A 13695-nucleotide genomic window follows, 5' to 3' on the forward strand; every position below is an offset into this window, starting at 1 on the left:
TATAAGTTTAAAAATGGATTAGAAAAAAAAATGAATAGATTTTATATAAAAAAAAGGGGTATATTTTACATATAATAAATTGGTATATTTAAGAATGAGTACATTTTAAGACAAAAAATTTGAAAAAAATTACATGAATGGGTACATATAAGATTAAAAAATTGAAAACATTTATTTTACAAAGCTAATGGGTACAAACTTATTCTAATTTATTTATTTATTTTGGAAATATATTGAATTGAAAATTAGTTAGGAGGTTAATAGAGGTGAGAGTATTAAAATTCTAAATCAATTATTAATTTTTATTTTAAAAAATTATGTAACTGACATGTAAATTCATTATTATATTAATGCTAGGGACTTGGATCAAAATTTGAAAACTAATAAGGTGTTTGTCAATGAACATTAGTAACTAGGGCCCGGATACTAATTTTTCCTTTAATTAATTAAAAAATATGCAACTAATCAAATTATCACGCAACATTCATTTAGGGACACAAAGATTCCCTTTATGACACACCCCAACCGAAGTCAAGGCATGCTGGCTGTCACGTGAGGGTGACGTAGCCACGTGCGCAACATAAGTGATAATAATAGAAAAATGTGTCCAAATAAAAACCAAAACTAAACCTACTTAAGCTAGAGATAAAATATAAGTGTGTGAAAGTGATTTAAGTATAAGATACACACATATTAGAGCGTAGGTAAATGAAAGTGCAGTTAAACCAACTAAGTACTAATTATACAAATAGGGAGAAGATCCCTACTTATTTATGGAGACGTCAGAACAGCCGTGAAGTCCTCGTGAGCCACCAAGGATGATCAGCCACTTAGAACTTAGAGGGGCGCAAAACAGAAGGGTGAGTGGGCAAAAACAAATCATTTGAAAATATATTTATCTTTTCTAAAAATAATAACCCTTCACTGTAAAACCTGTATAGTTTCCAAAAAATAATACTACATATATATAAAACAACGCACAAGAGTAGTGAAACCCAAAATATGCCATGTCCTAACATTTAAATCATGTAAGCCAGGTGTAGAATCAATGTAAAATAACTTGCCAATCGGAGTCACCTAATGTGCCCTGTACGACTGGAACTATAACTCATCAACCTAGGCTAGCACATAAGTCGGAGTCACCTGATGTGACCTGTACGACAGGCTAGGTATAAATATGTACGCTCAAGTGCTACGATCACGTGAAGGCTGTGCAATAAATTGTGAGTCACCTACGAATTGGAACCACCTATTGTGGTCTATATGATAGGTTGGCACCAGACTTGGATCCAAGGTGAGCGTGCGGTGTGGGAGGTGAACAATCACGTGAAGGCTGGCCCAACCCTTGGGCGGGAACATTAATACCAGGGTGCAGCCTTGATGAGCTCTAAATAAATATATGCATACCAATGCAATACAATCCATTCAATCACATCAAACTCACCTGAAGCTTACCTGAGTCTCCGCAACATCACACAATATAATCCATAAGTATAACAGTGCAATATTCAAAATGCAACTCATTTACGACATGGCATTCAAAGCATAAATCATTTAAGAAAAACGTTTTGGAAACCATATTATATATATATAGAGAGAGAGAGAGAGGGAGGGAGAGAGAGAGAGAGAAAGAGAAAGCAAATGCCCACTCACTGATAAGTAGCAGGATTATAGCCCCCTAGCCTTACTTGTCCACGTTCATCCTCGGGATATGTCTCACCTATATGCGAAATAACTAATTTAATGTTAATTCAATAGCACATAAACAAAACTTAGGTTGAATTCCTCATACGTTGCTCAAATGGGGTGTTTAAATATACTAATGTGATCTACTCAACACCATGAACACCCCCATATTTTTAGAATAATTTTTGGACTTCACACGGGCCCTCACGCGCCGGCCAAGGCACGGCCACATGCCCCAACCAAGCGCAGGGAATATTCTGTTAAAATAGTAGAATATTCTGTTAAAATTACCTAGCACCGTTATAATATATAGAAAGCAAAGTTAACGGAATATGCTCCTTCTTCTCCGGTGACTCGCCTGAGTCCACCGCTGGCCACCGTCAGGTTCGCTAGTTTCTGGAAAAATTTCTAAAGCTTATAACTATTTCATTTCTCAACCAAAATTCATGAATTTTATATGGATTTGAAGGTCTTGAAGAGTAGAACACAACCATACCTATTAGAGGCCCTAAAACCAACGGAAAAATGGTAGGAATAAAGCTTGGAAAATCCGGCCAAATTGGAACTTCTTGAACTAGTGTGTTCTGACATCCACTTCACTCCAAATTTGCTCCAAAATGCTAGGGAAGTTAGGTGAATACCCACTCAGGTCTTAAAAACTCGAAATCACATCAAGATTGTGTCGGAGCAAACTGGGCTCCTCACCGAAGTTCCTGGTTATCGTGTAGCACTCGTCCTTTCTTCAAACTATTGGTACATCTGGAGTCGCGAGCTTAAGAGGAACACGACGATGGCCTTTAAAAGCTCGATCAGTGTGAGTTCTGAGTGGGATGTGTATGGGTGTCACGGTGTACGGAAGAGGAAGGAGAAAGAGGAAGAAGGTCCGATAGAGAGGAGAGAAAAGGTGAGGGTGTGAGTGTGTACATAAGTGATATGGTAGCAAGGGAAGAGTGAGAGATTTTTATTGTGCGTGTGTTTCCGGATTGGGCAAAAAGAGAGAGTAAATTTGTAATTGGTCTCAAAACAAATAAAAGCCCAACAATTAATTACTTTGGCCTGTTTACGTTCTTTTAATAATTGTAACTTTTTCGTTAGAAATTTGATTCGGCCCTAACTTGCGTCAACGCGACGATTTAATTATGACGGAAAGGAAATAATTTAAAACTACATATGTACATCTACGTCACTAAGCCATTGAGGGCAATATCGTCACTTTACACACTCGGGGAGAAAATATATATAATAATTTCTAATGGGTCGTCACAGTCTATTCCCCTTAAGAAAATTTTGTCCCTGAAATTTCTACACATCAACATATCAATAACTATAAAACAGACGTGGATACAAGTCTCGCATACACTCCTTAGTTTCCCAGGTGGCTTCCTCGACCGATGGTTCATCCATAAAACTTTCACCATATGAACAATCTTATTCTGGAGAACCTTATCTTTCCAATCCAAAATCGTCACTGGCTAAGTCAAATCTGGGTTAATCTCTAGTGGTTGAGGATGGATCACGTGTGACAGAGTAGAAACATAGTGACGAAGCATAGACACATGGAAAACATCATGTACCTTTGATAACTGTAGAGGTAGCTCAAGCATGTAGGCAACCTTACCAACTCGCTCGGTTATTTGATATGGTCCAATATACCGAGAACTTACCTTACCTTTCTTACCGAACTGTACCACACCTTTCCACGAAGATAGCTTCAAAAATACCCAATCTCCAACTTTATATACTTTGTCAGTGGCATGTTTATCGGCGATACTCTTCTGTCGATCCTGGGCAGCTTTAAGGTTAGCTTTAATCACCTGAATATTCTGCGTAGTCTCATCCACAATGTCAGGGCCTACTAACACTCTCTCGCCAACTTCAGACCAACATAAAGGAGTACGACAGGGTTTTCCATAAAGTGCCTCAAAAGGTGACATGCCAATGTTAGAATGATAGCTATTATTATAAGCAAACTCGATCAAAGCTAAACGCTTATGCCAAACGTCTCCAAACTGCAAGATTGAGGACTTCAGCATATCTTCCCGTGTCTGAATAGTTCTCTCAGATTGTTCATCTGTCTGAGGGTGATAAATTGTGCTGTAAAGCAATCTCGAACTGAGAGCTTCCTGGAAAGCTACCCAAAATTTAAAAGTGAACCTGGGATCCCGATCAGAAATGATACTCATTGGAACACCATGATATTTAACAATTTTCAAAATAAACTGTTTCGCCAACTGATTCAACGAGTAATTTTCCAGTACTCTAGTGGAAATGGGAAGATATTACCATGAATTTCGTGTACAAGTTACCTCGTATGTGGACTGGTTATGATGGTATTTGGGTGATAGTGGATCAACTCACCAAGTTAGCACATTTCATACTTGATGTGATTTTGAGTTTTTAGGACTTGAGTGGGTATTCACCTAACTTCCCTAGCATTTTGGAAACTATCATTTATACATATATACTATAAAAAGGAAAAGATCCACTTACCCTTGTTTTTGTGCCCTTCCATGTTTTAGCTGTTAAACGTTTGTATCAACGAGGATTCTTGGCGAATATCAGTATAGGTGACTACTTCTAAGGGTAAGATCCTTACCCACTCCATTGTACTTTACTTATGCTTTAACGTCATATGTGAAATGAGTTCATTCTTGCTTACTAGCGCATTCTTATATTTAGGCACTTTTAGGTTTAAATTTAATCACATTTTTCACATCACTACACCTTATGGCTTCGTCACCTTCCAGGTGTCGACCAGCACAGCTCGATTTGGAATCCTAATAGACATTCCGGGTTGGGGTATGTCACTTTAACTCCTTAAATAAGTACTCAAAAATGGTGGTGGGAGTCCCTAAATAAGGACTTCTATTGGTGATGCTCTTAAGTAATAATTCAATCATCAACAAGCACATTATTTGATTTGTAAATTTAATTTAAATAAATTTGATCTTTCTAACATTATTCTAAACTAAAACGTCTTAAATTCGAAGTTTCAAAATAATGAGTTTGCAACTAATATATTCTTAGAATAAAGATATCGTTAACTCAAAAGAAAAAAAAAACCGGAATAAGGAATTGAAAAATCTTTTTGTTTATGATGTGAAATGGAAAAATCTCACGTGATGGAAGGCTGAGAAGGAAGAAGGCATATCCCAAAATTCCTGAGGAGATAAATAAGATGCTAGCAGAGAACGCGAATAGCTGGTAGTGCCACGTGGCTACTACCTGGCAATCAGGCATCGAATCTTGGAATCACGCGACCCAAAGCCAAGCGAGCCAAGCGAACCAAGCCACCACTCCACGCCTATGGCGGTCCTTCCTCTTCTCCTTCCCCTTCCCCTTCATCTTCTCCCCTTTCCTCCCCATCGCCATCGCCATCGCCATCGCCTTCTCCTCCGTCCTTCTCACCCAATTTGCACATAGAATTTCACTCTCACTTTCCCACGCCTCTGCAACTCTCTTTGCTCTTCTGCTCCATCGCCGCCGGCTCGCAACTCAAGGCATAGAGGGCTGAAGACGCGTCTGTCTGCAACCCAAACCCAAAGGTTCCATTTTCCGATTGGGTTTTGGCATCTGGATTTTGCCCGGTTTCCCCATTTTAAAGGTACCTATTTGATTATTCTTTGATTTGGTTATTTGGGTTGTGTTGAATTCGGATCTAATTTCGACAAAGTTTGCAACTTTTGAGGTTTGCGTTGTGTTATTTTGATTGGTTGTTGGCTGAAATTCGGTTCTTTTGATTTGGTTTTGGTGAAATTGTTTCAATCGTCGTCGGGATTGGTGTTCGGGGATATTATGGTTCTCTGTGGTTTTGATAGAGTTGTAATAAATGGAGGATCTTAGTGAAGTTGATGAACATGCTTGTGATTGTCGGCTCGAAGGAAATTATATGGTGTGATCAATACTATGTGTAACAAAGGAATTGCCTGCTTGAGCGACTCTGACTCCGAAAACCCAATTGATCATCAGGCTGTATACTTGATGGATAGCCCTTCCGCTACCCCTCACTTTGGTTCTAATTCCACCGCTGTTTCGTCCCCCAATTCGAACGCGGAAAACCCGCGTGTTAAGTTTCTGTGTAGTTTTTCGGGGAGTATATTGCCCCGCCCACAAGATGGGAAGCTCCGTTATGTGGGAGGAGAGACGCGAATTGTGAGTGTTCCACGAGATATCAAGTTTGATGAGTTGATTAACAAGATGAGGGAGCTTTATGAAGGTGCGGCAGTGCTCAAGTATCAGCAACCCGATGAGGACCTTGATGCTCTTGTCTCGGTTGTGAACGATGATGATGTGACTAACATGATGGAAGAGTATGATAAGTTGGGATCTGGCGATGGTTTCACTAGGCTCAGGATTTTTTTGTTTTCGCATCCCGACCAAGATAGCTCATCGCACTATGAGGGTGAGGAAAGGGATAATGAGAGGAGGTATGTCGATGCTCTCAATAATTTAAATGATAGCTCCGAATTCAGGAAGCAATATCCCGAGTCCCCTCTTATTAATCCGGTTGATGATCTCCATATAGCGGAACAATTTTTTAGTCCAATGAGTCTTGAGGGTGGCCTTCACAGTCAGAGAAATTGTGATATATCCATGGCTCAATACAACTTGCATCAGCTCAAGATACCTCATGCAGGATCGGGGCAACATCATCAACCGATTAGTCAGAGGTATAACGAAATGGAAGCTCCTTGGAGTCCTGCATACTATTCTCCCAGACACCATGCGCACCTTGATCCAAGACCAATGGCTGAGTTTCCTTCCTCTCCTTCCTCTGCACGGTACTGTATGCCGTTTCCAGATGTACCTGATAAATGTTTAGATAGAATGCCTGAAGAATATGCACGACAGCCATTGAATCATCAGCCTCCATATGAACATCAACCACAGTATTCTGAGAATGTTGTATGGCTTCCAAGTGGAGCAATAGGTGGTGAAAAGTCAGGATTTCCAGGTAACATTTTTCATGGAAACAATGCCGTCGAAGGAAACAGTATTTGTGAGCACTGCCAGATGACTTTCCAGAGAAACCAACCACATTTTGAGCAACCAGTCATGGCAAATGGATTTCAACATGTTGCTAATCCAAGCGGCAAGTGTACTGCAAATAGAGAGACTTTCGTGATGAATCCAGATACAAAGTTGCACCATGAAATATACGTAAGTGAACAGAATACTGGTCCTCATCGTTTTAGTGAGACTCCAAATCATGAAAGAGGCTGGACTCCACATCCTCATTTGAATTGCCGGACTGAGGAAGCACGACCACATGCTTCTGGAGCTGGGAAATTGAATGATCCTTACATTGTAGATGGTCACATAAATTTGCCTCTTGGTCCTAATACGGTGGATGACCATCATGTCACTTCCAATTATGTTCATCACCCAGCTGGACCTGAAATGGGAAATGAAGTGTTTCACGAACGATCTGTGGCTGCTCCACCCCATGTACACATTGCTCCTGTAGAAGAGCGTGGTGTTCGTTATGGAAATTTTCCTTATCCCTATGGAGGAGATAATATTTATCGGGGGTCCCATGGACATGCACCTGGACAGGGGTCTCATGGACATGCACCTGGACAGGCAGTATGGAGAAATGTTCAGAGCCCAATGCATGCTGCGCCCCCTTACGAAGCATCCATTTCTGCTCCACAAGTGAATGGTTCTGTTAATGTGGGATATCTCAGACGTGAAGATAGTCCAGGGTTTTCCATTGCATTAGACAATCAAGATATTTGGGTTGACACCTCGCAGGAAATGTTAGGTTTGGAAGGAAAAACTGTTCCTCCGGACTATTCTTATGGGAACGCTGTGAAGTTGAACCCAAACCCACTCTGTCAAGAAAATCATCAAGCATATCCTCCAGACCGCATTCAACCTACACCTGATATGATAAATTATGCTATTCCTTTGGACCCCAGCACCGGAGTTGTAAGGTTGGAGGAAAAGAGTTCACCTGGAGTAAATGAGGTGAATCTTGTGGACAAGGTGGAGAACCCTGAAACAGAGGTTATAAATCCAAACAATCGTTGTGATAAAAATGGTGGTGTGGTATCTCTTGAGTCAATAAATTCGAATTTTGCTAAGCTTGCAGAAGAAAGTTGTAATGTTGGCAAAACAAGTGACGAGGATCAGTCTACTCGTAAACTTTCAAAGCTTTCTGTTAACAATTTGAGTTTCATACCGGAATTGATTGCTTCTGTTAAAAAAGCTGCTCTAGAGGGGGCTGAGGAGGTGAAAACCAATGCTGAAGAAAGTACTGACCCTGAGAAGAGTAGTTCAATAGACAAAGAAGCAGCTGCAAAAAATTTGGAACAACCGGTGAGAACTATATGAAATGCTATAAATGAGATTGGATTATGTGTATTTTTTTTTTTTTTTTTGTCATCTTAATGTGGTGTTGTTTTGTAGAACACTCCTGGAGACAGGGAATTGGATTCTGATAGTGATAATCTAAACAATTCCAAAATTGAGCCAACAAAGGCCGAGGCAGAAGCTATTGCCAAGGGATTGCAGGTTTCTTTTCGCAGTCATCTTTGTGTCATTGTTAAATCCTACATTCATATTTCCTATACCATGTTTCTTGGTCTTTCATGCGGTTTTCTTTTAACTGTATGATTGTAAATTTTTTTGACAGACAATAAGGAATGATGATCTAGAGGAGATCCGAGAATTAGGTTCTGGGACTTACGGGGCTGTGTTTCATGGGAAGTGGAAGGGGTCTGATGTAGCAATAAAGAGAATAAAGTCCAGTTGTTTTGCTGGGAGACCATCAGAAAGAGAACGTTTGGTAACAACTGAGCAATCTTCCTTTCTAGAATATTACAGTTTCTTATAACCTATTATGTAGCACCTTCTTGTTTGTCCCATTTGTGGTCTGCCCAACATATTGTTTGTTCTGGCATTTTATGTGATCTTGTTTCTTGCAAATTTCTGCTATGGAAGTAGTGACTGTGCTAGCTGATGCCGTAATTATACCATTCATTTAATATAATTCACATTATGGAGATTTAGTCTGTAATCTTATTATGTTCACTTTTTGAACTGAAGTAACTGAAATGATGTTGTCGAGAGGGAGACATTATTCTTCCTCTAAAAATTGTATGTTCTTCATATTTTCATCTATGGGTGTGGTACTGACTTCTTCTTTCTTGTCTTCTCAGATTGCGGATTTCTGGAAGGAGGCTTTAATACTGAGTTCATTGCATCACCCAAATGTTGTTTCCATGTATGGTATTGTGCGCGATGGCCCTGATGGATCTTTAGCAACCGTGACCGAATTCATGGTTAATGGTTCTTTGAAACAGTTTTTGCAGAAAAAAGACCGGTAATTAGTTAGTTGTCTGGGAAGGAATATTTCTAATTTGCACTATTGTTTTCTTCTCAGTTTCTATATTAGGGCTCTCTTATTCTTTGCTAGTATGTGATGAATCTATTTATGCCATTGATCAGAACAATTGATCGTCGTAAAAGATTGATCATAGCTATGGATGCTGCATTTGGGATGGAGTATCTGCATGGAAAAAATATTGTGCATTTTGATTTAAAGTGTGAAAATCTATTAGTAAATATGAGAGATCCACAACGGCCTGTATGTAAGGTTGGATGATTTAAATATCAAATTCTTCCACCTCCTTTCCATTCTTACTTTCCAGCTCACTTTATCTTAGTGTGCTTTCTTTTTGGGACTCATATTGATGTGTGTACGTTTCTTTAGATTGGTGATTTGGGATTATCCAAAGTAAAACAACAGACTTTAGTGTCTGGAGGTGTTCGTGGAACTTTGCCCTGGATGGCACCTGAGCTTCTTAGTGGGAAAAGTAACATGGTAACAGAGAAGGTAATAGTGAATTTAGCCTTGGAACATATATTGAAGTTTATGTCTCTCGTGAGTGATAACTCTTGGAAGTGTCACTAGTTTTCTCAGCCTTTAACTCTCATAGTCTCGTGTTATTTTCAATTTTGTAGATTGATGTGTACTCATTTGGAATTGTTATGTGGGAACTGCTTACGGGAGATGAACCATATAGAGATATGCATTGTGCTTCTATAATTGGTAAGAACCAATGTTTTGTAGGCATATATTCTGTTTAATTTTTTTTTCGTAATATATTCCTTCCATTTTTGTTCAAAATGTTATCTCTGGGTCATTCTCATTATTGATTTAGTAATACAACACCAATCTCTGCGAATGTACTTGTAATCGTGGATGCGTACATTATGTATTTGATGCGAGCTTATATGCAATCGCATTTCAATTCCATTTGTCTTCTAGCTGAAATTGTCTGGTTCTGTCATGTAAAATCTATGTAAGATCTAACTTCACTTTATATATACTAGTACTGGACAATTGACAAAACAAAGTTGCTTGCTGTCTGTTTTCTTTTCAGTCGTTGCTCATGTGAAAATAGTAGAACTTGAGCAAGTTCTTAAGGAAACCCCCTAGCTTTAAGACTATTTTCTAACATTTGGCAATTATAACATATTTTCTGCTGATTTGACACTTTAACCTTATTTGTCAACTATCTGCTTTGCAATTCGAATTGTAACTTTCATGTTTTGTTCGAATTGTCCACTGTATTTTTCTCATCGTTTTGATTCTCTTAGGAATTGTTAACGTGTAGATATTTGCTAGGAAGAAAAAGAAAGTATCCTTTTCCTTTGGTATCAGTAATTTTGCATTATTTGGCAACAGTCACCTTTCATTGCAATTACCGGTGCTGTCTTATCCCTGTGTCAGTCCATGACTGAGCACCTACGGCAGTCATCTCTTACACATGCCCGTTGGGTTGGCATGCTTGGATTTTACATGAATTGTTTGCATGCTTTTTAATGAGCCCATTTTCTAGGTATTAAATACCCATACAACATCCACAATTGAATGATACCAGTCAAGGATACTACGGTATAGTTCTGATCTGCAATCTATTCTTTTGTTTTGCTTGCAGGAGGTATAGTGAACAACACTCTGCGTCCTCAAATTCCCACGTGGTGCGATCCAGAATGGAAGTCTTTGATGGAAAGTTGTTGGGCTCCTGAGCCTTCACAGAGGCCATCGTTTTCTGAAATCTCTCAGAAGCTAAGGAATATGGCTGCTGCAATGAATGTGAAATAATTCATCTGGATGCAGTTGATTCACTTCTTGCATTGTATGTTAGCCACGACTTAGCCGAAGAGGAAAATAAATTTTAAGCATAGATTTTGCGGTTTAAGGCCAGCACTGGTTTCCAAATTATATTAAGGCTAATAGTGTATTATTATTATGCCTTGGTTCATATTTAAGCAACCTAATATATGCTGCTTTGAAATGGTAATTTTCTTTGAGAAGTGCTGGATGTGCGCTTTGCAGTGGCTTTTACCCGGAAAATGCTTTCATCATACACGGAGCGGAGCCATGATGGCACGATCAGAACGTGAGTCCATCTATTTACATATTTTTTCGTGTTAGTATACGTTTACTCTTGTCACTCTCCGTAGTAATGCAGTTACTTATGGCTCTTTGGTACAGGTTGAAGCTAGTTTGGTTTAGATTGGAATGGCGGTACCGCTATCAAAGCTGAACCAAGGTCGCTTCCGAAGGATGTGTATAGACATTACCGTGTTTTACAAGGTTGAACCGCTCTTGTTATTCGTTTTCGGGGCCTCTGCTTAGTATGCAAGATAGATGTTACAGCTAGGGACATCTGTTTATATGTCCGACTTCTGTACGAATGTAAAAAGCGTATGATTATCTGTGAGAACCTCTTTACAGTGTTAAGTCTTGCTGCAGTATTTATTCTACCTAGAAATAAAACACAGATGTAAAAAATTACTTGGATATTGAACGGATTTGTACCCGGTACAGCGGCGGGAATCTAAGTTGATCGGAAAATATTTGGAGCTCATTGTGAAATTCCGATGGAAAATATGAATAAACTTGCGCGTTCTATTCTTTTGTTTACGTTTCTATTAATACTGTTGGCAAAGTCAATTGCAAATCGTCAGCATGGACGAGTCCCAAGTGGGTCATCTACAGCTTATCACATCAGTGGTTCAACTCGTAAGCTTTGGACCATGTTACTTTGTACTCTCATTTGGGGCTCGTTTCAAGGGTTGTCGGGCTTCTTTGGAGTATGCTTTCGTTTATGGATCATTTTTCGGGAATCGTCTTCAATGTTCATGTGTTTCTAGCCGGGGCACTCTTCTTCTTCTTTGCCCATTTTTTTCGTTGCTAGGTATTTCGCTGCTCTTGGCTTCGGCCCCTTCTTTTATTCCTGTTCACTGGCATCCTCGGCAATTGGGGTGGATTAAGGTGAATATAGATGGTTCTTGTTCTAATGGGTGTGCGGGTTTTGGAGGGATTTTCCGTACCAATGAGGGCCAAGTCCTTGGCGCTTCTGCCGCTTGTTCTTAATTTCTGAGTTCGGTGGTAGTGGAAATTTTAGCTTTTATTGAGGCAGTTCGTGTGGAGTGGGTTGATGACTGGAAACACTAGGATTGAAACTGATTCCACTTTGGTTCTGCATTATCAACGACCACAATTCCATGGTTTTTGTTGATTGATTGGAATTATTGTACACATAACGGAGTTAGTACACGAAATTAGTTTCTGCTTGCAAACCTATTGGATACCTATTGGATTGTAGCTTACTGCTGCTAATTGCCAAGAATGGTGGACCACATCCTGTCATCATTTTGGAGCATTTACTGAGCACAGAATGTATTTCGAATTTGAGAAGGTGACAAACATTTACTAGGCCAGTAACACCACTGAGACACTATCTTGATTGCGAAAGAGTCATCAGAGGTGTTATCGTTTGGTTTGGTACTTGCTATACGTATTATCAATTCACCACCAAGTTTCCCGATAGATATTTAAGCCGCCAATCTAACTTCTAAAAGATATCTACAACCTTTACCAAGCAATGCAAAACATGCATACATAAATTTTTGTAGGAAATAAACTAAGAGAGCATAAGAACCTGGTTGACCTTGGACTATTAAAATTTTGTTTATATTCGTGTTTAAGAAATGACATTGATATTGGTTCTGGCTAATGATTAAACTACTATATATATCATCAAGTCTAAGTTATGGATCAAATTGGCTTGGCATTACCAACTCTCTTTTCTTTTTTCTCTCTTACATACAAAATGTTTGAGGTCAAATTCTGTGACACCATCAACTGTTGCCATGTACCTAATACACGCCAATGACCTTCTGTTTTCAAAGTCAAAGTTCGCACGTAGTTAACTTCATGCAAGTGCATGCGCATGCATGTTTGTTAACATCTGTTACAAAACCAGTACAAAAGCAAGAGCTAGGATGCTGAAATCTCAACGGTTAATAACACAAGTTCAAAAATCAGACAACAATGCAGCGAGTAAATGGCATTACAGTAACTCAGTAACGAAATGAACTGCTACCACTGGTTTGTGCTGATAAGTTTTGGACTATAGCTCACTGCAGCGGTGATAGCTAATTGCCAAAAATGGAGGACCGCGTCCTATCTATTTTAAACTTTTTGCACTACTTGTACAGATAGCACAGGGGATTTAGTCCAGTGGTAGGATGCTCGCTTAGGGAGCGAAAGGTCCCGAGTTCAATTCTCGGAATCCCCATATCCTTTTTGTTCCCTCGTTTCTGCTAACCAGAGAAGACTACAAAGGACTTATGTAATAGCCAAAATATAAAAGCAAAAAGGTCAGAAGTTTGTACTTCAGTTGGTTAAGATCCTAACTTCGATTCTTCCTGCTTCACCCTTTGTAAAAGTAGAGAGCAAATATTGTTGAACCTAACCCTAACGAGTGTAGGTTGGCCTACAAGACAATACGCAAAAACTCCTTGGTACCAAATAGGGTGGATATCCAAAAAATACTTTGGGTGCTGAAAAGACTACTAATTGAAAAACTTGTTAGGTTTTTTGTTGTCAAATTTGAAATGAAGAAAAAAAAAACACAACACAACGACAGTTTGACAAATGTTGATGACTTTGAAGAATGGGGCAGAGAGACTTGAGTATAATGAGCT

General features: G+C 39.2%; 1 protein-coding gene and 1 non-coding gene across 3 annotated transcripts; both read left to right on the forward strand.

Annotated features, from left to right (window-relative positions):
• The first annotated feature begins 5254 nt into the window (after positions 1-5254).
• LOC125480778 lies at positions 5255-11617 on the forward strand. 2 transcript variants are annotated; one of them, XR_007261039.1, is made up of 10 exons: positions 5255-8007; positions 8098-8202; positions 8324-8476; positions 8850-9013; positions 9139-9286; positions 9404-9526; positions 9655-9742; positions 10635-10835; positions 11036-11099; positions 11195-11617. XR_007261039.1 is itself a non-coding variant. In XM_048591885.1 (8 exons), exons 1-8 carry the CDS (start codon positions 5593-5595, stop codon positions 10799-10801), a joined length of 3363 nt encoding a protein of 1120 aa, XP_048447842.1. In that variant the 5' UTR covers positions 5255-5592; the 3' UTR covers positions 10802-10975. The 2 variants fall into 2 exon arrangements, 1 of the variants encoding a protein (XP_048447842.1); XM_048591885.1 differs by lacking the exons at positions 11036-11099; positions 11195-11617 and having other exon boundaries at positions 10635-10975.
• A 1597-nt stretch (positions 11618-13214) lies between these two features.
• TRNAP-AGG lies at positions 13215-13286 on the forward strand. Its single transcript has one exon. It is a non-coding gene; the product is annotated as a tRNA-Pro (tRNA).
• The last annotated feature ends 409 nt before the right edge of the window (positions 13287-13695 follow it).

This window comes from the organism of the source record quoted next, unplaced genomic scaffold, assembly GCF_019419815.1.
Source record: "Pyrus x bretschneideri cultivar Hongxiangsu unplaced genomic scaffold, Pyrus_bretschneideri_v1 Contig354, whole genome shotgun sequence".
NCBI classification, from domain to species: domain Eukaryota; kingdom Viridiplantae; phylum Streptophyta; class Magnoliopsida; order Rosales; family Rosaceae; genus Pyrus; species Pyrus x bretschneideri.

Coding starts and splice junctions, on each gene's coding strand:
- LOC125480778 (XM_048591885.1), top strand. CDS start 5,593: ATGTGTAACAAAGGAATTGCCTGCTTGAGCGACTCTGACTCCGAAAAC. Junction 9,014..9,138: donor TTTTTGCAGAAAAAAGACCG/GTAATTAGTTAG, acceptor GCCATTGATCAG/AACAATTGATCGTCGTAAAA. Junction 9,287..9,403: donor CACAACGGCCTGTATGTAAG/GTTGGATGATTT, acceptor ACGTTTCTTTAG/ATTGGTGATTTGGGATTATC.